This window comes from Tauraco erythrolophus, chromosome 8 (assembly GCF_009769465.1).
Source record: "Tauraco erythrolophus isolate bTauEry1 chromosome 8, bTauEry1.pri, whole genome shotgun sequence".
NCBI lineage: Eukaryota > Metazoa > Chordata > Aves > Musophagiformes > Musophagidae > Tauraco > Tauraco erythrolophus.
Window position 1 is genome coordinate 36719969 of NC_141472.1, and position 27071 is coordinate 36747039.

At 37.5% G+C, this 27071-nt stretch overlaps 1 protein-coding gene across 2 annotated transcripts in view; it reads right to left on the reverse strand.

The window, feature by feature from the left end:
* NCKAP5 (NCK associated protein 5) overlaps positions 1-27071 on the reverse strand; it is a 374281-nt gene that overhangs the window by 69648 nt on the left and 277562 nt on the right. For both annotated transcript variants that reach the window (XM_086615799.1, XM_086615797.1), the window contains exons 9-10: positions 23265-23384; positions 75-179 (exon numbers count right to left, since the gene is read on the reverse strand). In XM_086615799.1, the coding sequence (XP_086471925.1) occupies positions 75-179; positions 23265-23384 (225 nt within the window). The remainder of the gene's footprint in view (positions 1-74; positions 180-23264; positions 23385-27071) is intronic.

The window sequence follows — 27071 nt, forward strand, 5'->3', positions numbered from 1 at the left end:
ATCCCTGCCGTCAGACTTCAGAGGGGAAAAGGAGGGTTCCAAATGAAGGGTACAAGGACAGCACAAAAACTCACGTGAATCTGAGCATCAGCAGTTCGAGATTGCATCAGGCTTCTGTTTCGTTCTGCTTCTGAAAGCAAATCCCCAGATGAGAGGTCTAAGATGCGTGAATGGAGTTTCTAGGGGGGGCAGAAGAGAATGAGCAAAGCATAAGCATTTGTCAAATATGCAGCAGATCAGCATTTTTAAAATTCCAAACTCTGCTGTTAAATTTCAAGAGAAACGAAGACCCTGAGGTAAAGAGGATTTGTTCTAATTTGAAATGTTACTCTTTGTGCTTACTTTGTCCAAGACTTCCTGTCTGTGGAACAGATCATTCTTCATCCAAAACAAACTCTACTTTTTCTTCTAGTCACTGTTTTGCAACTTATCATTACTTCACAGGCAACAATGACAAATGAACATGAGTCCCACCATTATCCACAGAGTTTGACAGGTTTCAGGAAAAAAAGCATAAAAATGAACTACAAAATTAACATTTATAAATCAATCAACATGTTAATGTTGCTTTATTTACGAGCTGTTACACCTTGAGTGAATGATTGCAAAAGTGACCCTATTTTTAAACAGCATTGATCTGCTGAAGGCCTCCTTTGCACACATTTTAACTCAAAGTCATTAATGTCATCTGTTAGGAACAATTAATGTGAATAGAAAATAATTGCATTGGGGAACTAGGGACTCAGAGGATTTTGTGCGTTAATATTCACATGCTGTTCGATTATATACACAGTTCTTTTTTCAGTTTTGCTTGGAAGGATGGCTAAGCTTGTGCCTTTTCCTCCATTTTCACCTGTATACTAATTACTAAGGCTTTCAGTGTGCATTAAGCCTGATTTGTTTTAATTGTAGTTTCAATAAAATCCATGATTTATGTGAATGCCTTGGCCGATGACTTCAAAAGAAGAAATATCTGCAGTCTTGTCAGTCACTGGACCAGCATATCATGTAACAGGTAGTATGGATCTGACTCACAGTCCACTGAAATCAATGTAAAAGGACTTAAAAAAAACCCCAAACAAACAAAAAGACTTTGGATCAGGTTTGTTGTTGTGTTTTGGTTTTTTTTTTTCCATTTTCCCATTAATTCTCCAGGCTTGCAACCTGAGAGACCACATCTACCCCCTCCTCAGCACTGGGGCACTCAGCTTGGAGGAACAAATGGTGCAGATCCTGCCAGGGCGCTTTGCCAGAGTGACCCTGTGAAGGACGCAAACTGTGGAGACTTGTCCAGGCTGCATGAGTGGCTAATCACAGTCTCCATCCAAAAAGCCTGGTCAAAGAATTTGTAGTCACAAAAGCCCTTCCACACCGTGCAGCAGTAGTAATGGCAAGACGGTTCTTTGCAGGGCCCCGAAACATCACTCACACCATATCTTAGGCTCAGCTACTGCCCAGCCTGCTCTGCTGATACCCACTGCAGAAATTCATCTGCTAGAGAACAAAGCAGGCGGCCATTCCTACAGCCTCTGTCATCTGCATGCTGTGCTTCAGGCATCTATTCCAGACAATCGAGCAATTTTTTTTTTTTTAAACTACTAATTATAAATTTGGGAGTAACTTCACAAGAGTTAGATTCTCATTCAGGTTTCTTCAGGATGTACTATCTGTCACAGACAGATTGTGGAAAATATTTTCAATTATCAATGTTCTGTATAAGCATATTTTGTCCAATATATTGTTGAACAGATTAAAATACTACAAGCACTCAGTATCCAATACACTTTTCATTATAAATATTAACTACGCTCAGGCTCTCTTATGTGTTTTTTAACATCAGTGATGCCTGTTGCCTAGTTATTCAGCGTGTACCTTTTAAAGTGTTATTACTAGAGTTACGATCAGGTGTTTGTTCAAGATTAAAGCTCCAGGTAAAATGCCTCCCCAGCCTCACAGATTTACTGACTTACTACATGTGTTATTCTTGACAATAATTCCAACTGCATTGTTGAACCATCAGAGAATTCCACTGTTTTCAGAACCAGGAGTCACCGATGTTATGAACAAGAGGTGTACTTGCTCTTTGCAGAGAAATTATTTACTTTCTCCAGTGAAAACAGTCACCTGATTTTTCCTTCCAGAGATATTTTAGCAGAAGTTACTGTAGCCAGATCTGTGCATTAGAGATGATGTCTGGAGACATCTGAGATGGATGAACATTTATACTTGAACATTTATTTTCCCAGAAAAAAGAATTCTAGAAATAGTGCTATAGGAGTTTCATAGTTGTAAAATCGTCTTCCCATTTTTCCAGCAAGGCATTTTAAATACTTCATTACTTAAACGGGAACATATATGCATCTCAATAAGGGAAACTAAATATACCCCTGTAATGTCATCCAATGGAATTTAGCGTGCTGCTGTTGTTGTTCGTATCAGACATAAGAGCAGAGATCTGGAACAGGTAGAAAACGGAAACAATTTTTGGCCAGTGACTAAGACGTAGCTCAGCAGAGCATGCTGTAAACAGCCCAGAGTTACAGGGGTCCTTCCACACTGGCTCAGTGACCAGAAGAGTTGGGCTGCAAAGGGATCATGCTGTGTCTGAATCATCTTTGCCAGTGTTAAACTCCATGACTCTATAGGACTATAGTAACAAAGGTGAATCAGCAGACTAAAATGATTAACAAAGGAGGAAAGCATGTTCTCAAGATGTATGATGTGATTATATTTCTGTATCAAACAAAAGATCATCACATTGGGAATATTCCCGCCCCCACATATGCAAATAAGCTAACAGACACACAGCCAGCACGATGACTAGCATTAACAAACAGCATACCAAGGTTTGAGATCATTAATTAAATACAGTCACACAGCACTGAAACAAGTCATCCAATTACAAAAGAAAAATGATAAGAAAACTGTTTTTCTTTCGTTTATTTTTTCTTTTTCCTTCTCCATTTTCTAATTCAAAAATGGGAAAAACACTACTATTTGTTAAAAAAACTCATTAATGATCCATTTAAAATCAAGTAACAGATTGTGCTAACTATGTATCTTGATTCTGACTTCTTCCCAGATATGCAAAATGTACTGTGTCCTTTATGGTTATTTTCAGATGACAGTCACCTAAGTAGATCAGGGAGTTACTGCTGCCTTGAAAATTGTACAATATTAAAATTACTGTTGATGCTCTCATGATGCAATGCAACAAAAGGTAGACCACGGCACAGAATGACTTCCACAGAAAAGATCACATCAGCTTAAATGAATACTTAAATATGAAACTGAAGAGCTACAACTACAAATCCAAGCGACCTGCCCCATTTGTTTGTGCCCTATATAAAGATAAGGGGAAACCGGGCAATATTTGTACATGATGAGGAATGTCTGGGCCTCTCTGAACACAGGGAACCATCTGGAGCACTGGATTGCAGAACAGAAAACCCTTATGGAATTGCATACGGCATGGGCTGGGCCAACTTGCTTGGAAATTACGCTGTACGGAGTACCAGTGGGCAGGTTCATAGCATCTCACCTAGACTGGACCCATGTCTCTACAGAAGGTGAGTGCTGAGAGGCAGAGAGGCCAGGGCAGAGCAGAAAGGGCCTCTCTGGGGCTGCTTGTGACCAGTAGCAGAAAGATCCTCCTTCCCCTGTGAGATTGATGCAGAAAAGGCCATGCCCTTTGCGGCTCAATGTCAAGATTAACTCCCGTAACCCACATAGAAAATAAAAACAAAGTAATTGATAATTTAGGTGGAAACCTATTACACGAAGTGCAATGGGAAATACAATTATCTGGCAGGCAGATAACCAATTCATTAAATCGTAGGCCGGTTCCCCCTTCCCCAGCAGCATCCTTATTAGGGCTTTCTAGGAAGATAAAAGAAGGCTCCTACCTGCTGGCATGAGGCAACATTACAGAGAGACTCCCCTAACTATAGTGCCTCTTGACTCTATCCGTGCAGAACATCTATCAGTTCCCATCTCCTTTTCGAAACGTCTAATGGCCTGCAGCATTGCCAGAACAATTTTCAATGAATTATGCCAAACTGTACACGGCTCTCCAATATTGGATGAGTTAATTGCTATTAAATCAATTGGCTTTGCTTTTCTCTACGTGAGCCAAAGTCCGTCATTCACAAGAAAGAAATTCTCCCTCTAGGTTCTAAGGAGACGTTTTTGTCCTGGTGTTCTATGCCAGAGCTGTAAATGTTTGTTTGGTGCACGTGGCCTCCTCCCACCTCTGCTGTTACCTGGGGCATCACAAACCTGAGCAGGCATACTCTGGACTGCTCTCCTATATCGCCTGACCATTGTAATTGGACAGGCAGGGAATATCTTTTCTGCAGCCTTCACACCACTCATTTTTAATAATTTTCTGCGTAAAGAAGATTCTCCTCAAGTCCACAGGCAGCACCACCACTGCTCCAATTCTACGTCTGGTGTACTAAATGAGCTAAGGTCTTACTAACTCCACCAAAAACATGCAAAAAAACCTGCAACACAAGGAGACTGCTGATATGGTCATCTCTTTATAGGTGTGACAGAGGCTCATGAAAGACAAGAGCTCTTTCTAGCTGATATCTTTTCACAATCATCTGACCTGTCTCACTTTCCTGTTCCCTTGTTCATCTTTAACCGTCATACCCATCAGAAGCCGAATGCAGCTATGAATTAATGACATCTAGGATAAGCTTCAGTTTCAAAGGTCTTACAGAAATAGACTCTATACTACATTTCCATTACACCATAGAAGATAGCAGACCAAAGAAAGAAAAAAACATGATTAGGTATGCAATTTACATAGTATTAGTTTATGCAGAAGTATAATCTGTCATGAAACTAAATCTTGATTTTTTTTAGTCCTTAGATACATTGCAGAGTGGATGTTCAGCTGGAGATGAGAGAACCTCCTTCAACTATTCCAGCAGAAGTTACCTATATTAAGAACATGCACTACTCACAGTATGAAGTGTGAACTTCTCATACACTAAATACTTTGAAATGAAGGAGAACGTTAAGTATAAGGAAAAAATAATAAAACCTCTGAAAGTAGAAATAGATTTTGCTTTTAGACAAATCAAAGTTTGTAATACATATGCTTTTGACATATGGTAATTCTACTTTCTAAAGAGAGCAGAACAAGTGGTTGTCAACATAAAACGGCCAAATATGAAGCAAAAGTGAAAGCCGCAAAAAGATGCTTCCATTTTATTTAATTCTAATAACACTAACATAGGAAATGTACTTGCAATTGTATACTGTGCACATATAGCAATGCCTGATAGTTTATTGTATATAATTGATGTCATTAAATAAAATTATAATAATTTTTTGAGCTCTTGGAAGTTATATATTTAATAGGAAATTCAGCATTATGTTCTACTTTCCTACTCTTCACTTCCTATAAACAGAACTTCATGGCCATCACTGTTTAACTTTGCAGTAAAAGAAAATTACTCTTTCCATTTTCATAGTTTATAATGGCAATAGCAATTGTCATATTGAGCACTTTCCACTAGGTAACCAGCTTGGTTAGGAACTTGCCTTCATCTTTCCAGTTGCTTACTGCATGTGAAGAAAGGCAGCTTCCCAGTAGAGGTCTTGTGCATGGTATGTGCCATTCCAGATTCCTTTTTATACCTCTATCCTTTAGGGTGATTTCAAGGACATTTCTCTGTGGAAATAGCCATGCTTTTTTCCTTCTAATTCTCTAATAATTTGCTTTGCAATCATCATTTATCCTAACAGTGTGAAGTTACTTCTGACTGTGGCTATTTCTTATAAATATTTGAGACTAACATGAAGTCTGGCATTATGGCGGTTCAGCTGCAGAATACAGCGTGCCTTTAAGAAGCATTCCTGTCCTTTTTACCAATTTTCAGCAGTGCCTTTACATGAAATAAGGTCTCCTATGCACAATCATATTTCTGTATTTCTGCCCAGAACTAAACAGTTAATAATGTGGGGGTTTTTTGGTGCCAGTTGTGGGAACAAAACATGGCCTTGTCTTATAAGCTACACAGGAACATTCGTGTAGGTGTATGTCTCTCAAGACTTTCACAAGTGCATTAAAAAGAGACCAGGCTTTAAAGGATGAGGAAATAAGAAAACAATTGTTATTCCTGGGGAGGGGGAAGTTTGGCATTTTCAAAGGAAGAAACACTAGTTTCAGACACTAACTTTCCTCACTCTCAGCATTAGGGCAGCGTTCTCAGTCCATGTTCAAATCCACTGGTAGTAACATGATAGCTCAACAATTCTGGATTTTTATTTTTTGTCCATAAAACTTGTTACATGTTTACAGGTTTGACTATATGAAATTATTTTGCAATGAATATTTGGACTCATATTTTCACTTGTACATATAGCAATCATGACCAATCAATCTGTACTTGTGCATTTCCTTAAGGATCAAAATTTTGCATCAGGCAGCTAGGGAAAAGAAAATGGCAGAGTATCAATGAAGTATAGGAGCAAACAGAGGTTCACCACAGGTCTCTTCTGGCCCTATTCTTTTTCTGCAGAACATCCCCTACAGAAAGTGAACGAAGCTCTGCCATACGGGTAACAGGAGTTTGTCACAGGAGACATCTAGGAGAACATGTGATATGCAGTTAACTTGTCAAGTAACTCCCTTCTTCTACTGTTGGGCCATGTTTAACCATGTACAGGACTAGGGCTAAAACTGGAGTGAGAAACTAACAGCCTTTGACCATTTAAAATACTTCAAAATACTCCTCCCTTACCCAAAATAATTATATGCTCATCACTTTTTAGACCTCTGGAAGTTATTAACTTGCAGGCAAGAAAATAAAACTTCTGATTGTAAAGCTAACGCATCACACGAAGCTATTTTTTTTTTTATTTCTCTGTTGCTACAGGCATCATTTCCAACAGACCAAGCTGCTAATGAAGATACTGGATATTTGGTGAAAGTGTGTAACACGAAACATTATACAGCTCAGTCTGGAACAGGCAAAGCAACTCAGAAGTCTTATATCCCATTGAATTTAGTAAGAATATGTATGTTGTCTTTCCTATTTAATATTCTGTTCTTTCTTAAGGTCTGTCTGACATGTTAACTAAAACTAGCTTGCCCTATATGTTGCTGCTAGGGTTCTCAACAGCTGTATCACAGGAGACTTATCACTATAGCTGGTTTGATTTATTTTTGGTGGGAGGAGGGTGTTAAAATACAGTAAGAGAAACCCAGGATAGCTCTTACAGTGGTATGAGCTAGCAGTTGGAGACTGTTATTTATTGGTCTTACATACAGCTGTATAAAATACGGGAAACAATCACAAATGTGCAGTATTTCTCAGTGGTAACAGGAGGAAGAGTTATAGATAAAATGAATATTGAAGGATTAACTGTAAAACACATTTCAGTAAGCTAAATCAGTTCTTAGTACAAAAAAAGTAAGTTTCCAACTATTCCAGAAATGTCAAGTGGATTTGAATTTTCCATTAATCCAATAAAAAGACTTCCATGAAAGTTCTAATTTGATATTTTCCATTTTTTTTGTTGTTTTTCCCTCCTACTAGGCTGACTTTTCAAAAAAACGTAGAAGCCTGGTGATACAGAAGACGCTAGACTTTAAATTCAAACCCAGAATTAATAGTGGTTTGTCAGTTTTGCTGGCAAATCCTCCAGGCGAGTTTACTGAGACTTAACTGACAAGCTCTGAGACAAAGTACAAGGGTATGATATTACAAACATTTGTATGGAAGATTAGGGTGCGAAAACTACATCAGAAAATCCTGTTAACAAGGTAAATCCAGCACAAAAAAATAAAACAAAGGTTTCACTCGTGTCTGCTTCAGCTTTTCCAGGCTTGCTGCTCTCCATTATTATCGAGCCATCCAGAGATGGCAAAAACAGTGAATTAGATTCCAGAGTAACTCAGAAGTTTGGAAACATATAAACTGTGGTATAAACTGGGAGATATTAAGCAGACATTTGATGCATAAACATAAATAACATAATCTCTCTGTATTCTTCAGAGAGTTAGCAACATTAATGTAAGCCTAAAATTACTCCTGTTCCAAATCTCTTAGTTTTATTAATTTTTATAAACTGCTTTAAATAAAAGTTACATTGAAAGACACAAAGTAATCCTCTCTGATCCTAGTTTTCATTTTATAACTCTATCAGTGTTTTCAAGCTCTGAGACTCCAAGTGTTAGTTCTCATTATAATAGCACTACGGTAGGAGTCTGTAAATATTGCAGTAATAATAGAATGAGCTAATTTAATTTCTTAGGAAAATGTATGTATAAAGTTCCCTGTGGTTTGTAATTACTGTAAAGTCAACACTTTACGTCAACGACCTGGTAATCAGCCAGTCAGAATGTAAATAATTAATCAAATAAATGTTTTCAACGAGCTTGCTCATGGAAGACTCCTTGAAGTACTGTAAAACAGCAGTTTGTGACAAGAGTATTGTGAAAGATTTGAGCCTTATATTAGTACATATTTGTATTTTTTTCTTATTAATTTGGTACAAAACAGTAAATGCTTTTTGTAAATACCTTTCTATTGATCTAATACTAATTAATATGTGTTGTGGTTTAACCCAGCTGGCAACCAAACACCATGCAGCCTCTCACTCTCCCTCCCAAACCCTGGGGAACGGGGAAAAGAAATAACAGGGTTGAGATAAGACCAGTTTAATACTTATAATAATAATATAAAATTAGAAGTAATAATTATAAAATAATAACATATGAGAATATATATATGTAGATAATAATATATACAACCAAGGGATGCACAGTATAATCGCTCATCACTCAGTGACCAAGGCCCATCCGGTCCTGGCAAACAATCCTGAAACATACAAGTCCCGACACCGCAATCCCGCACAAGCGAGAGGCCCGAAAAGGGAGCGAGAGAGAGAGAATTCCAAGAGAGCCCTAAAGAGAAAGAGATCCTGGAAGAGCAAGAGGGTTTCTCCCCAGTCAGTCCTTGTCTATATACTGGGCATGATGCTGCATGATATGGAATACTCCATTGGCCGGTCTGGCCCTCAATCCTAAGTCTAAGTTCAAATCATAAGGGAAGTTGTGGACCCTTTGTCCCGGCCATGCTCCCCCCCAGCCTGCTGTGCTCCCGCACACTGGCAAAATTCGGGAAGCTGAAAGGTCCTTAATGTCTCAGCATCAACTACAAACATCAGTGCGCTGTCAGCGTTCTTCTCATAACAAATCCAAAACTAAATCCAAACCACAGAGCTCTTCTAGCTGCAAAAAAGAACTAACTCTGTCCCAGTCAAAACCAGGACACAATATGATAATTCCACTTTGCTAAATGAGTGCCAACAATACACAGGTGCTATGAATTATGAGAACATCAAAGAGCAAAAGGCAGAATCCTGCACATCCAGACACCTTCTCTTGTTACATTGCACAAAACCAAAACCACTTTTACTGAACATTTCAGCATGGTCAGAATCAGTCCAGGAAACAACTTTATACTGAACTCCTGTGACAAGGAAGAACTATACCATTAATCTTTGATGGCATGTCCTACACATGCTATCTATGCTTTAGCAGTAAAAAGGTTGGCTGTTTTTTATCGTTTCACTGTATTTAAGAAATGCTTTAACATGAAAACACAGATGAAGAGTACTGATGTTTCAGTCGCACTTCTACAGCAGGCATTCCATTATTAATCATTATCTGATTAAATGTTACTCATTAATTTCAACACACTGCTAAATTCCTGATACTATGACAGTCAGTGATATTCCTGGTAGCACAACATAATTTTTGTCTTTGTATTTGTGATTCCCACAGTTTAAAATTCATTTTCACATTCGCTTTCTGACTATGCCCCAAAATCACCTAAAGGAATTAGGCAGACCTCAGTACGATCTTGTTATTGACATTTATGTTGATCGATGTTGGCTCTTACAGAATTGGAATCTACAGATCAATTCCCTTATTAGATTCGTTCTCAGTGCTGCCATGATCATTTTATCACAGAAGCTGCTGCCATCAAATGCTGCTTTATCACTTTATAATGGGATAAGCTGAAGCTTTCCTCTAGCATATAGTTGGAAATGAAAACTGTGTGAGCTCTAAATACTTCTTTCACAGAATTTCAAGAATATCCTTACTAACTGCACATGTCTTTTTAAAAGCTATTTTATAATCAATTTACCTAACCAGTAATATTTTTTGCCCACAAGAAAATTCCAGTTCTCAGGGTGGTAAAAAAACCCAAAAGGCTAACGCTGGAGACTGCCCTGGATCTATTAATCACTTTTTTCCTGCTGAGTCTACAAGTCAGATGATAGAAAAAAATGAGGCTAAGAATGAAGATATGACAGAAGAAACGAAATGGTCTCAGGAACGGTAAGTAGTATTATGTGAACACACAAACACGTGCAAACACTCAAGAGGCACACAGAACAAATACACACACACAAGATTTCTCGCAAGTGTTTTATCTGGTTTTGAAAATATGCAGGCCTGTGGTATTTTTGTAAGAGTGGTATTACAGCTCCTGTTGAGAGAGGAGTTCATCACATTAATTTAAATGTCCGATAAAATAAATTAGCTTTTTTATTGCCAGGTTGAACTACGGGGCTATGATTGTTATGTATTGCTACAATCTAAGTCTTAACGGCATTTTAGCCCTGTGGTGGTCAAATAGAAACCATTTCAAACCTTCTAAAGGCTATTAAAACATGTGCAGATGTCTGGAAAATTAATACTATTATCTAACGCTAACCTTTTGCCTGTAGGAGGAAAAGGAGAGAGAAGGCTCGGGGAAGATGTTTTAGATCAATACATGGTGACAGAGGAGGGTAAGCAGCGTTTCACATGGAAGTTCGTTGGCTGTGAATAGGTGATTCAAGTGAGCAGATTAATCCTTATTTGGATTTCACTGAAATCATTCATTTACTCAGAAAAATAATTTAAGAGAGATAAGCATCATTTTTACAGTCCTTCCTCACTGCTGTTTCCAAGGTCCAGCAAAGCTACACACTGGAAATGTTCATTCATTTGAATGACAAGAGCATGAATTTGTCAAGGTTAATGTTGAACAAGCCATATTTTCCTTGCCTCAGTACTATGCATTTAAAAGGTTTCTCTATCCCTCCACCCTCTTTCTTTTTTTTTTTTTTCCTTTTTTTGCATGTAATATTGTTGAAATGTGAGATGGACTGAAAGGAGTTTAAAAGGGAGGAAGATTTCAAGAAATACTTTTATTGCTAGTTTAAGGCTTTTACGTACATATTTTCTCTCCAACTCTAATGCATTGTTTTTGGCTCTGACAGAATAATTTCTAATAAGGAGAGACTTTTTAAGGTGGTTTTCTTGAATACCTCGATACAAAATACTTTATTCTATCCTATTTCCTCAAAGCACTTACTTGAGGTATGGTTTAGAAAGAAAAAGTGGGCAGATTCCTAGCTGGTAAGAATTTTTGGCTTCACTTGTACTGAAATTGAAAGAATTTCTACCAGGTCATGGAAGAATTGTCCCATAGACTTCCCAAACTTTTGCTGCTTTTCAGATATAAAGCTTTTAGAGGGCCACAGCGTACATGTATTGTGTTATTTCATTCTTGAAAGTCTAAAATCTGACCACAACATCTCCAAATGGCAGTGCAACTTCTTCAACAGTATTCTGCTACACAAAAATCATAGAGCTTGTGTGCAGGACAGAGTACACCTCTGCAGACCTGATGATCTGAATAAGCATCTCAAATCCTGGCTTCAGACCTCTGTAATTCCACCAGCCTTCTCCATTGTGGTGAGAAACAGCAAAAGGATCCCGCAAACAGCCATGCAAGTCAAGAAATGTTAGTAGGTGAAACAGAGGTGAGGTGGGAGAGCCAGTGCTGGTACCAACAATAAGGGTGCACCATACCGGACAATACCAGGATACAGACCTGCACTGCCCACGTTCATCCGCACCTTGCTCCTATTGCTGTAGCCAGGAGGAATACCAGGAAACGGGAAACGAGATGTCAGTGATTGGCTCCTGGGCCAAACTGTGCTCTTGCAAGGGGAAGCACAGTGCCCTCTGAGAACTATTTAGGACCTGGACCAGCCGTGGGAGTGCCAGGCCCTGGCATATGATGACATGGAAGAGAGTCCCCTCTCCCACCCTGCAGCCAGTACCAGAGGCAGCCTGCTCCCAGGCTCGAAGCAGCTGTGAGCCGTACTTCTAGCTGAGATGGACGATAGCTGCAGACCCTTTCGGCAGCTGTCTGTGCTCAGAAGAAGCAGTGCCAACATTTGATCAGGATACTGTGCCCTTGTGAATTGATTGTTTTTTCACGGTAGAGAAAAGCAGGGCTTAGGAGGTATTATATAGGAATTCCAAAAGGCGTCAGCTCCCAGTTCGACACCAAGTAAGTGGCCAGATTTTTAGAAGAGCTCAGCACAATGCCTGAACACCTGAAATTCTGTTCCCATGTGCATGAAGGACCGAAAGACTTAAAGTAAAGGTTAATTCCATTAGTTATTCCCCTATGAACTGGTGAAGACTGGTAGCAGAGCTGAGAGTATCCATATTTGTAATTATTGTCAAGATCTCCTAAGGACCATTTAGTGGAATAAATTTAAGTGAGCCTCTAAAATACAGTGCTAATCTCTGATTCGTTGCAGGATCTATAATCCATAATAATTGTTCCTAGCTAGACCTGTGCCTGTGCCTGTATCTACTGTACAGGAAAAGTACCAAAGGCTTGTTTAGATAAAAAAACAGAGTTAAGAGTAAGTAATAGGAAACTTAAAAAAAATAGATGGAGCATTTCTGCTTTTAAAATATGACTGAATATAAAAATTTAGGATCAAAACACTACAAAATTAAGTAGTTCATCTCTGAAACTGTATACCAGAAAGATGAACTGAAGACTGGGAGTATATTTGAGATTTTTAAAGCACTGATATTAATTCAAGATGCCATTACTTTGGCAGTCTGGTTTCCACACTTGTAATGGAGTAAGAAGGAATTTAATTCATAATGTTGAAGATGCCCTTGTAATGCACACAGGACACAGACAAATCACTGCCCCTCCCTGCACCCAGACATCAGTCAGTGACTAATGAAACACGGCTTGCTCACATTTAGAGGAAGAAATGAGCACAAATGCAATCTAAAAATGCTAAAAATACAGAAAGACTCAAGTCTGTCAATATCACATTGTTAAAGATTTAATGACAAAGGTAACTTTTCCTTTTAGCTTGTCCTTATCAAGAGAGATACTCAGATGGTAATTTAAGAGTTAAGGCACTAATGGACTCTTCAGTTTCACTGAGCATCCACGTGCTGATTTTATCTTGCAATACAGTATTTCACATTCTCAGCGAAGTCAACAGAGATTTAGTCAATAGTGTCATGGCCTTTGGATGAGGATTTGAATCTTACCAGTATCCACACCATCATTAAAGAAGACAGGTCATTTGGGAAACAAAGGAGAGTGTTAGTAACATTCAATACTAAAAGATGGGGTTGGTTCAGTAGGTGTTTTATGATTCATTATGAATAGCATTTTATGCTAATTATCACCCCTTTCTTCTATGCGCAGCATCCATAAGAGCTTACAAAATATACAAAGTATATCACAAGAAAATTAATTTTTCATAACAGATGGCAAGAGAAAACACCTATTGAGTAATCTCAAGTGTGAAAAAACACTTAGCATATTGTTAGTTTGATTCAGCTGATGGAAAGTATAATTTAAAACTACTAGCAAATTACACTGACCTGATATACCTGAACATCTTAAATGTTACCAAGTAGAGTACTTATTGGCACACCTATTTTTAAGTAAAAGAGCTGTAATCCCATATTGCTTCATGTCTGCAAAGTGCCACTACACTTAAATAACAGTAACAAAACCACAGTTACAAAGTAAAATACAAATGAAGTTTTAGATCTATTGAGTGTAATAACAGATGAAATTAATACTTTGTTAAGTATCTATTGTTATTTGTTTCATATACACATAATTTTGCCGTTACCCTTCATTTAAGCTTCAAAATCTTAAGAAAACAACATCAAACTACATACTTAGCTCCATTAGTGCAATGAGAAGAAAATGACATATCTGTAATAATAATGGTTATATTTCTATACTGCTTTAGAATTTCAATGGATTCTCACTTTACCAGAACAAGAAGTCCTCTAAATCTTTGAATCATTTAATTTAATGCATTGTTTTTGTATTTCATTTGGGAGTTATGGAGTGTGAAATATACACCATGATGAGAAAACAATTATCTAGCACACCTGTTGTTTGTGCATTTTGTATTGAAGCAGGGCGTGCAGTGGCTACTGTTTTATTCCACTGTGAGACCCAAAATGAGAAGTCTTTAGAAGTCGGCCTGATAACATGAACTTACATTTTTATATGTAACATCTGGCTCATACTTGCCACATCACATACTGGGATAAAATTAGAACAAATCCATGCTAATTTTTGCTATTAGAATGTCAGTGTGAAAGATTTTTCCATTCAGAAAGGAAACCTGAATGAATGACTCTTAACTTACACACATCAAGTATACATATATATAAAATTGTAAACTTCAAACCCAGAAGCATATCAGACAAAAAAATAGATGTGTTTAGTCACAAAAAACATAAACACATGAGTAACTTACAGAGTTTTCACAAGGTTCACAATCTAGACTAAAGATTGCCTCTAACCAACTTCTATACTTGCACTTGAACACTTATGCAGGGATTTATATAAGTTGCTAATACATCTTGCTAACATGTTCAGCAAACGTCCAACAGGTTAAGCACTGTTATAAGTTAAATATAACTGCATGGAATAAAAAGGCATTTCCTTTTAATGCTTATTAGAAGTTTGAAGCACAGGGCAAGTTTGGAAAGGAACGGTAATACTATTTCGTAGTGTGGAACTCCTTCCGTTTTTCTTAAATTTATTCCCATACTGAAGGTACACAATAATAGGAAAAAATGTGAAAAACATTCTTGTACTTGATGAGTCTGCCTACATAATTGCTTAGACTTTCAAATGCCATATTGGATTCCTGCCATCATGTGCATCATCACTGATAATAAAAATCTATGCATAAAATAAAGAGAAATCTATGGCTCACCCAGTGTCAGTTGTGTATTTTTCTTTGTCTAAAAAATAGGCAGTAAAAGGCCTGTCACATCAGTACAGCCCCATGGTTTTCTTGACATGTGCTCACTCTGAAAAACTGTCTTTGCTCTTCAGAACCATGCCTATATATTTCTTCAAAACGTAAAAAATACTGCTCTCCTCAGTCAAAATCGTTCATAAATACTTCACCAAAGATCACTTGTGGCTTTCCTAAAGATTATTTGCTCATTTGATTTACTGGTTTTGGTATCTCTGTAGCAATTTATTATCATTAGGATAATGGAAAAACTCATTTTTAGATTTGGTATCTGAAAATTATATATTTAAAACTGTATCATAAAATGTCATGTTTGTGTAGCTATTGAAAGCCTTTCAGTGCTTTTCTTTGGAACCTCTGAAGACTACTAATTAAAGTACTTGGACACACAACATTCTAGCAGTTGGGGATAATTTTCTCTTAAAAGCATTATCTTTCTCATCAGAACTGCATGCTAGTGAGCTTTAGTTAATATTTTCTTTTTGTTTGAGAGCAAATTGGTAAGAATTTAGGTGCTGAAATAAGGGATAACAGTCTGACAAGAAGGGAGATCACCAAAACACAAATTACAGATGGAGGAGACCTATCAGGTCAGTTATCTAACTCTCTCATAATAAAATACTTTTCTCCACTGAACCTCTAGCTGTGCTTTCTTTGCTTTAGTTTTAAGTGCTGTGAGGGATAACACCCTACCTCTGCTCTCACACATCATGCCACAGTCTACAAGAAAAATTTTGAGATGTTCCTTTATCAGTCTGAATTATATTTAGATCCGTCAAATAATTTTGGCAAATTTTTTATTTTAAGAATGAAAGCTTTATAGTTTCCCTAGTCAGAAAAGAGCACATGAAGGGTCACCCATGTTACAGACTGGTGAAAAGGGTCCCCCCATGTTACAGACTGGTGTTCCTGAGGGACCAGAAAAGTCACCTCAGTCATTTCACTCAAGGAATCTCACAAAGCTTCTTGGAGGTCTACACGCCATGGCTGTGCTTTACACACTTAACAAGCACAAGTCCCTGTAACTAGAGATGACCTGTAGAGAGCCACTGCTGTGGATGACAACCAATGATTCTCAGTGTGCCACCAAAAATCTGCTTATCGCAGAGCCTCCTCCAGAGCTGGCTGGATATCAGGTATCAGCCTAGTTCTTTCAGGTGTTATGCTGCTGCTCATTCAAAACTACACGTCATATGGCTTAACTTAAGGAAGTTAGATAGGGTTCCTTCAGAGGAGGTGATTTCCTTTCCTTCTCTCATCACTGACTTTGGTCATCCGTTCTTCTAACCAGTAGGCTCTCCTGAACATTTCTGTAATGTCACTTCAGCATATATTTGGAGCTGCAAACAGGGCAAGTGAGAAATATGGTTTATAATATTATATGTTGATGAGTTAAGCTGAGATGAAATACAGAGATTCGAAGCTTTGTATTTCTGTCTTCTCAGATGTTATTGGTGAGTGAGGATATGACAGAAACAGAAGGTAGGTAGCAGTTTACTGAGATAATGCAAGACTGGAAATAATGACATTTTCACATGAAGAAATGTTCCTTTAATTTGTTCTTGAAAGTCTCAAAAATCTTTGAGTGTTCCTTACTAGATCGCTATCTTGATTCCTGATACACAAAAGCATTCTTATCATTTTTGACTGCTACAAGACGGGATGCTCTTTCATGGGACAGGATCTTCATGACAGTAACTGTGCACCTTTGTCAGCCTTGATCTGGAGAAAGCACTCCAGCAGGGCTATGGCCTGAAAACTCTGAGAACTGCAAATGGTGTAAAAACCACCACCTCACTTCTTAGTAGGTGCTCTACTGGTAACGTAATTCTTGAATACAGTTTAATGTAAAAGTTTAAGGCATCTCAGAATGCTTTAAATTTACGTGATTACCTTTTTGTCTCTTGATACAGGCCTTGAGATTGTCCTAACTTCTAAGCAGTTTTCCACTACTGCTGAAACAATTAACAGATCTGAAATTAATTTCTCCTTAAAGTCACCAGTCTTGATTCCTGAGTAAATAAATATCACTACAGATACTGCAACATCTGATTTATATTTATAGGTTTACTGAGAAGAAAAGGGCAGAGTTTGCTCTGGAGCTGGAACTTTTCAGAAGATTTGCAGGTAATAGTACCCTGACAATCTGATGGATACGAAGGAAAAAATGTGAAGTAAGAAAATAAGCAGGTCAACTGCAGGAGTTTCAAAACTTTGAATGCAATTTGCTGATCTTGTTCTCAAGTCTGCCTGATCTCTGAAGAGCCCAGAGGCACAAGGCAGGACTAGTAGCTGGCTTCTGTCAGATGGGAATTGTGCTGCTGCTGAGCATATAACGATCTAGTTATTTAAATATACTTTGGGACTGCTGACAAGCTGTTTTCTAACTGTGTGATGATCTTTAGTTTTAATTTTAAACCTTCAGATACTTTCTTTCTGAAATACTTAAATATTTTGTATATTTGATTTCTGTAAAGCAATGCAACTTCACTTTTAACCTTCTGCATTTAGACATCATCATGTTTAACAATGTCCGAACCAGAGGTCAGACTCTGAGGCCAGATATTCCATCTCCTTTTGTCAGGTGTTAGGACAATTAATTGTCCTCTTTTTCTTCCCATAAATAATAATGTCATTGGTGTAATTTACCCCTTCCTGCTAAGTTGTACGACCATTTCCATCTAAGTATGTACAGCTACACTCTATCTCATATGTCAGGGCATAGTTGTCAGGTTATTAAAAGAGCTAATATCAATGCAGTTATAACAAAGTAGTTATTATTTAAATCAACCTCCTGAGAATTCAGCAGACTGTGCTATAGCATTCTAGACAAAATTTTAGATATAAAATTATACAATATGGATGGTCCACAAGTAATAAATGAAACTAATCTAGCCAGAGAAACACAAGGAGAAATAGATGCTTCAAGAGTCCTCCCTGCTTTGTTCTGTAGTTGATAGAGTTTTTATGATGGAAATAAATTGGCAATGAAAATATAGTTTAGGATCAGAGATACTGTAAATCTTATGATTAGAAATATTATTTTATATTTTCCCAACTATGAAAATGTTATTACTTATTTAATCAAATAAATCAACTCAATAAATGTTGCTACCTGCCACTTTTTAACACATTTCACTGAAGGTTCCCTGTATGCTTTATAAAAATACTGTGACAGCAAACTTCTGGATGAAAAGTGAAAGCTAGTCTTCATTCATGGCAAGAATGCAGCTAATAAACATGTTGAATTTAAGTAAACAGAGATATATAAATGTCCTGGTTTAACCCAGCTGGCAACCAAACACCACGCAGCTGCTTGCTCACCCTCCCACACTCCCAGGGGTTGGGTAGAGATCTAAAGGGGAAAAGAGAAGAAGACTCATAGGTTGAGATAAGAACAATTTAATAATTGAAATAAAATTAAAAGTAATAATGATAAAAATAGCAATTCAAACAATAATATATGCAAACAGGTGATGCACAGTGCAATTGCTCATCACCCACTGACCAATGCCCAGTCTGGCATCGGCTAGCGATCCCGAAGAAAAGAGATCCCAAAACCACAGTCCCAGAAGAGCAAGAGCCCCTGAAAGAGAGAGCTTCCCAGCTAACCCACATGTATATACTAAGCATGACATTGCATGATATGGAATATTTCATTGGCGCATTTGGAGCTCAGTCTCTTAAGCCTAAACTCAAATCCTAACCCAGGAATGGTGGGTCCTTTGCTCCAGTTATGCTCCCTCCCAGCTTGCTGTACACCTGCACACTGGCAAAACATGGGAAGTTAAGAAAGTCCTTGATGTCTTAGCATCTAAACATCAGTATGTTATCAACATTCTTCTCATACCAGTTTCCATACTAAATCCAAAACACAGGCTATTCTAGCTACTAAGAAGAAAACTAACTCTATCCCAGCCAAAATCAGGACAGTATTATAAATAAATTACTGTGACATATATCAGAAGGCAAACTCTGGCCCTTGTTATCCTCAGTACATTTATACAAGTCATCACTGTTGTAAAAGGAGGATATGCAGTATTAGAATCAGATCCAATGTCATTAGTTATACTTTCAAGTAGGAATGGAAAAAGAGGACTAACTAGAAGGAAAAGATCTGTGAAAAGATCTGTGTCTCCAGACTGAGCAGCCTATACCCAATAGAGCCAAACAAGTCTGTGAGACAACGTACCTAAGAAGTGGAAAAACTCTGTAATTTGGTGGGTTTAGTAGTTTAAATTTTCTTTGAAGAAAACCCTACATAATTTTGAAAAAATAAGGCAAAGACAGAAATATAGTGATATTGACACATTTAAAAATATTTCATAGATACCATACATGGCCATGGGCAAAGCACAAGTGTCAAGTTTCATCTAAGGCTCCTTATTCCTCCTCTTGTATCCTCTCTTCGGACTTATCTTATCCCTTCAGCAACCTTCTGTATATCACCTCCACAAACCTCCCAATTATTTCTCCCACTTCCAGATGAAATACAAGGTGGCTCACTAAAATGGAGTTCCTGGTTTTCTCTTCTCAAACCTCTCTTGCGATGACAGGCAGAATTTCATCTTTTAGCAACCATCTTAACTGAGGAAAATGAAGGCTGCTTGGGCAGAAGCTACTCCTCTCTGCTAGTTTTAAACTAAAACTATTGCTTTTCCTCAGATGGTGCTGAGACAGAAACACTTTTCCAAGGCTTCTTCATTTTAAGAAGAGAGATTGGCTGAATAAAATAAAGTATAAAAAAATAGATGATCAGGCTCCTTTTTATTTATCTACTCTAATACTGGCTCTGTAAATCACACTCTTCAGCTAGAAAGACTATTCCCAGAAAGATAGGGTAGCTCTTAAAAACATCTACAACATGAAAAAGGTGACAAAAAACCTCCTTGAGTTCTCTCTTCTTCCTCCTTATATTTTGCATCAGCATTACTTAATCTTTTCATGACAAGAGTGCCATATCCCTTGTGTCACTCTCCCTACAAGCAGTAAGCACCTCAAAATTTCTAGTAGCAAAGAACTTACATGGCAATATACATAATCACATTCCTCAAGAAAACATGCATCTTTCTTTCAAAATACTATTAAGCCCTTCGGTTTCATGAGTACTTACACTTCTTGTAAATACATGGGAATGTAATACTTTTAATAACATTTTTACAGTGAAGGATTCCTGAAGCAGTGATGAAAACCTTACTATATGATTTAAAAAAAAAATTAGTAGCAATTGGCTTTTCTTTTTATCTGAGAAGCATGAGGAAAAACCACATAGTGTGATCGGCACAGTATACAGGCCATTATTGTGCAGTCAGACACAGAATACTGGTACCAATCTTTTCACTGAAAAAAATGTGAATGATCTGATTTCTAAGAAGATGACTCATGAATCATGTATTATTTGCTTAAAATCAAATGTACAAAAAACCTAGGGCAATGGCAAAATCTTTTTTTCTTAAGAAATCTATGCTTCTGTTGAAACCTAAGATGTCAAGAATGCTTATCGTTTAAAAATAAGCTTTACTCTTGAATACAAGAGTCTTCTAATGTCAATTACAGAATAATTTGATGGTAATATACAATCGAATCACAGAAGTTAAAACACAGAAAAAGCAACTAATACTATTTATTTTCAACTTATACCCTCTTCTGCAGCATTCTTCAAGATTTCTAACTGTACTGTGTGTGAACACTTGTAGGATGAGGTCAGTATGTAAATGAAATTGAACTGTACTGTATCAGACAGTACAGGAAAGGTGAAACACCATGTGTCATCATTCCCTCCCCACCACCCCGTTAGCAGTATTTGCCCATTCACTTTGATTAGGGTCATGATTTAACAGGAATGTCCTTAACCACATAATTAGTACTCTTCTGTAGAGTGACAGATTTAAACAAATATTTAGCTACTGCTCTAAATCTGGGATGTATGTATTTCCAAGAAGACATAATCCAAACTGTGCTTCAATTCTGCACAGGCATACATCAATATTTGCTTAATTTCAGTCCTAAGGAAATACTCTTCCTCAGACTTTACATCTCAGACTGCAAGATCACAGACTACACACCATTTATTCAAGTCTGGAGTAAAGTTAGAGGAGAAATATATTTCTGGAAACTCACAAATTTATTGTTTTCTTTTTTGGTAAAAATGACATATGAAGTGCTTTCACAGAAGCTCTTAATTTTCTGATGTACACTGCAACTTGTTCTCTGCTTTTTTCCCCCCAAGGGAGTTAAAATCTGTTGATAGCAAGCATAGGGACATAACAGCAAATTTTGCTGCTATCTGAGAGACCTGGACTTTGCGAATGATCTTAATTCTCTTTTTTCTTCAGCCAATAAGGACAAAGAGAGTGAAAAGGGAGGAGGCAAATCTATACACATTAGTTCCTGCCAAACTGTGCAGGAACAATGATGTAAGATAGTTTGAATCCCTCAGGAAAACCTGCTAGATCATTTGGTTCTTTCTTCAACTTGCAGGTTCATCTCTTTTGACTTCTTTCACAGCAATTACACAATTCAGTTTCAAGGAACAAAAGTCAAAGCATTGATCCCACTTTCCAGATGCTAACACCTCTATAACATTCCTGGAATAACCTGGCTTTATTGTTGCCACACAAGGAATTGGGAAGAAGAGCCATATCTGTAATAAAGCATGTGCAACGTATGACTTCTGTGCAATCTAACCCAATACTAACATAGACTGGAGTTAGACGTTTTGGAAACAGAAAAAGAAGGAAAGAAGGAAAGAAGGAAAGAAGGAAAGAAGGAAAGAAGGAAAGAAGGAAAGAAGGAAAGAAGGAAAGAAGGAGCAGGTGAAGTGACTCAAAAGCAGAAGATGTAAGCAATAAAGGTCTGTGCTGTGGTGGATGTGTCAGAAACTCTGAATGGATAAAGAGAAATTAGTCCTACCCAGGAGTCTACGAAAGATGAACAAACAGGAGAGAAGGAAGGTGGTAAGGGAGAACAATCAGAAGAGAGAAGGTCCTGACCTAGCAATACCTAACTCAACACAAAATCAAGAGACAGAACAAGAACCTGAGAATAGCACAAGAATCTAGATCCCTGTGATGGTGACCTGGCACCACTCTGCCTGTGCTTCAGAGTTTCACAGTAAGTAAAGCTATTTGCTCTCACCATGGGGATTCCCTTGCCTTTAAGCTCCCATTGGTGAGCAGACCGTTTCCAATAAACAGCTCGAGCTGATGAGAGTTAGCAGCCCTCAGCTGTTAAGCAACAGTGCAAGGGTCCGATTTTACTTTGAGATACAGATGCACAGCATCAGATGATTTAAATAAGGCACACATTTAATATCACTTATCTAGCTGACATGACCCAAATTTCTACTCCAAAATTAATGAATTTTTCTCTAATAAAAAATAAAATATATTGCTAAAACCAGAATATAGCCTTTTGTTCGAAACTTACAAAGTTCTAATTAGTCCTCATTTATTGTTCTCCTAGCTCATGGTCAGATTTGTTGGAACTTCTACAAAGCAATTCTACTTCTACAAAAGGATGATAAAGCGATGAATTAACTCACAATAATGGACTTTGCCAAATGAAAACGGATACTGAAACACCTCCTATTATTCCAGGACGGCAAAGGAGTGGGGCATGGGTCAATTGGTTTCTCAGCTGTATCCTCCCATAAAACATTGGGGGAAAAAAAAAAAAATCACTCTAAGCCTGTGAAGATATACTTAAGTCCTTGTAACACATATGGCAAAAGTTAAATAAATGGGCTGTCTTCTCACAGGAAATTACAGTGTTCACCATCAAGCTGAATGTTAAGGAATCTGAGCTTCTCCCCTGCAGAGGGATAATGAACCCATATCATTCCATTTATCATAGTGAAAAAGCACCTAAAAAAGTAAGTTACTCTGCAGGTGTGCTCCTTTCTCCACATTTGCACATAATATGTAGTCATAGCTCATTGGTGTATACTTTCAGTTTCAATGGTATCAGATTATAGATAACAGATATTCTTCTAATATATTAAATCTATCAACTGTCATTTCCCGCTTATTGACCTAGCCTTAAGAAGAGGAAAAATATTTTGTAATTGTCAGAAATACAAAGTTCATAGCTTGCTTTCTGCAAAGGCTACTTCCTACCTGAAGAAGGAGGTCAGAAGCTGGTTTGACTCTCTGTTGAAAAAGCACGCTTAACGTTCGATTCTGTTGTTCCAAATCAAAAACTCTCGTTTTCAGCTTTATACATTCCTCCCTCAGATCCTGCAGCATAAGGGAAAATAGGAAGATCAGAAAGCAGGTAACAGGAGCACTCAAAAAGCTCTAAGTAATGTCAGGTACTAAGAAGAAATACATATACAACTTTTAAAATTGTAAAAAATCAGAAAAATGTGCTATTTCTTTTTCTCTGGTTGTCACTGCAGAATAACATTACAAAAATCTTGTACTGAGAAACAGCAGTTACCTGACACATCCTTTTGGAGTTTTCTGTTAGCATAAAAAGTGACTTTGCTCACAATGTGTTTCATTTTGCAGCCAACACAAAGCAGAAAGTAGCAATTGAAATATGAATATTGTAATAGGCATAAGCTACGGAAAAAGCATAAGCTATACCAAACTTGAAACAAGTTCAAAGTGGTACTGTGCCTTCAAGGTACTCTTCTGAAGTCTGATACCCTCCTTGCTTTTTGTGTAATAACCAAGTCAGCATTGCTGGCTGGCGTGTTGTGGATGGTCTGTATCTTCCTCACTGTAACTTGCCACTGTAGAGCTGGCTAGGACATAGTAAGATGTTGGTGCACCAGACACGTGGTAATATGATCCTGCCTGACATTTCCAACATGAGGTACCAAAAAGCCTTAAAACAGGCCACTAGAAGCAGAGGTGGAGTGTAAAATCTCTGCATCTTAAGGCACAGGACATTACTGTCGAAACGGAAAGATGTAGGTCTTTTAACCTAGGCTGAGTCAGGTTCATCGTGAACAAGCCATTAAAGGCTTTCAGTACCTGTCTGTCTATCTATCTACCTATCTTCAATGTAAGACCTGCTTTTCCTGGCCACTTGAAGGCATAAAGGATTCTATCAGAAAGAGGATTCTGGAACAGAGTAGAATCTGACATTCAGCCTTTCAGCATAACTTGTGCAGCTGCCCATTTTGAGGTGTCAGAGCTTCGTAAATCAGGAAGAGCCATCTTCTAATAAAGACTACATATAAAAATAATAAGCTGCAGCCATATCCAACTTTAATTAAAAAAATATATTTAAATCTCAAAAATGCTTTCCCATATTCCTTTAAATTTAGGACAGTTGCTGCCCTGTGGTATTGCCTAGCTGATAGCACTTTCCACCATACGAAGGTGGAGAAACAAGCCTCTGGATCCCCATATGCTGTCCTGTCAATACCATTATCAGCACGATGACCTAGCCTTATGAGAAAACAACTCAGAGGAGGAAATTGTAGTCAGATGTAGCTTAAATTTTTGCTCATAGTTGCTCTAGTCTCCACTGTAACCAGCACAGAGGTTGTAAGAGGTGAACACACAATAAAATAAGCTCATGTTGAGACTTTCAGAAAATTGTGAACATCTTTTTATGCATATAGTGTGTATCAGATTTTATGATACTACTGGATGAATGCAGTTACTTTCTCTTGATAGTTTCTTAGTATTTGTTTTAGGTGGCTGTTAAGTAGCTGTTCAAGTAAAATTTCTAGAGCCTTCCAACGTGACTTCCAACACTACTAAGTGCAATGAAAGGGAAAAATGATTCACAGAAACTGACAATGTAGAAAAAATGTAAATCTTGGCAACGTTTCTGCTCAAAACCTTCCTAACTTACAGTTTTAAAACCATAAGATTTATGTTTCAAACTTCAGACTTTCTGTAAAAAGTGAAATGTAAGACAGTAGATTACCCGCCCAGGTGCTATAAAGCGTGCCGACGGTAATGCCACATATAGTTCAGAGGAGAAATGAGGCACATTAAGGTAGCAGTATTCTGGTAAAATAAAGTCTTGAGTTTAGAAAGCTGAAGTCTTAAAATTACCGATTAACACAACTACCAAATGTGTAAAGTATGTAATTCCTCTCCTGTGGGCAGGACGACCAGCTATTAAGACAGCTAAGGATCTCCCAAATAGCTAAGGTATTCCTATGGTCTCACTATAGCAATATCCGAGCATCTCTCTATTCTTACTTTTTCTACTCAGTATGAGACCCACCCTTCTCTAAAATGGGATACAATGCTCTCAGTAGAGGTTTCAGAAATACGTTGCTCTTCCTCTGAAGATGCTTATTCTGTTTTAACGCTTAATTCACTTCTTTTTTATTTCATTGATGCAAATGAAGGAAGAAATAACTTTCTTATAGAACACAGAGTAAAAAAGTATTCTCCTGAATACACTTCTGTGGAGCAGGGTAATATACAAAGAGCAGATACATAGATCACAAAACAATTTCATTAAATGGTGTAACTCAAATTTCAAACTGCTGATCCAGGTCTTACATGGAAAAAAAAAAAAAGAAAAAAAAAGTCAAGTTCCCAGCACTCCTGGCATTTCATGTGATATGAGAAGTCTTTGGGTGGAAGGAGAAAGAATGGATGCTTCCACTAAGTATCACTACAAACAGGTTTGTCTCAAATAATTTTGTTGTTTTTCTGACTTCTTAAATTTCCCAGAGGTAAAATTTTCTATTAGTAAGTGGTAGAAAATCCATATAATTTTGCTACATAGAATTGTGAAACTTTGCTGTGCGGCTAATTCAGCACAAATCTCAATTTAATATAGTTTCTCCATAGTCACAGTAAAAAAAAGGTCTCTCATATTAGAGAAATTCTATATGTATTGTAACAAATTATAAACTTGAAAAGTGCACATTTAAGACTGTAATTCCATTTCAAGGTTTCAGTGACATTGATAAATCACTCAAGCTTTGCTCACTCAATTTGTGTCACCGGAATCTCTCAGTGGAATCACAGTCTTTCCACATACTGGCGAGTACACAGTGCTTTATTCGTTACATTACAGCATGTACTTCATTTAAACAAAAATTAGTCCTTGAGGGACAATTTCAAATTCACAGTAAAGCCTACGCAGCGTGCGTTACTGTACAAAATTACTCTTCTTCATTTTCTGAAAGCTCTTGGCTTTTCTTCATGTCTCACTATGCCCCAGAGGTGTGTTATCTCACTGTGGCATGACTGGCTCTGTCTTACTGCTTAGCTGCACGACGGTAGATTTATCTGTTTACTAGTTACTATTTGGATTCCGATATCTACCTATTTGGGACTGGTGTGAGGAGTCCAATTTCCTCTTTATTGTATGCTATTGTGTTCCTGTCTTTTCTTATAAAAGGACTCACATGAACGGCGTCAGGAGCACTGTAACAGTTAATATTCATTAGCATTTAGAAAAGTACCCTCTTTCCTTTTTCTATGGATATTAAATTAGCTGTTATTACTCACTAATGGTAAGCAGCTGTTAAATCTCATTAATATTAAGTAAATCACTTTATTAAAGGTATTTGAATCTGTTTTTATTGTATCCATATGAACTCATTGGTACCTATGGGTTTGGGAGGATTCATTACTGAGAAAGGATATAGTCCTCAAAACGTCTGATGCCTTTGCAAAGGGACTTGGGAAGCTTCTCTCTTCATTTGGGAAACAACCATAATATTCCCAAACAAGAGGTTAATATATTGAGATTAACCCTCTGGTAAATATTTAATAACATATGGCTTTATACTAAAAAACGTAGATGAGGTTTTCATGTGTATTGGTATGAGAAAATGCCTCCATTTCCATTTAAGCTGTATTGAAACACAGATTTGGCATTTTTTTAAAAATAGCTGAAGCTGTGTTTCTAAAAGGTGTTACAGCAACAGCTCTGCAGACTGCAGTCCTCTGATGATACACAGACCACACAGCATATGTGTACAGAGAGTACAG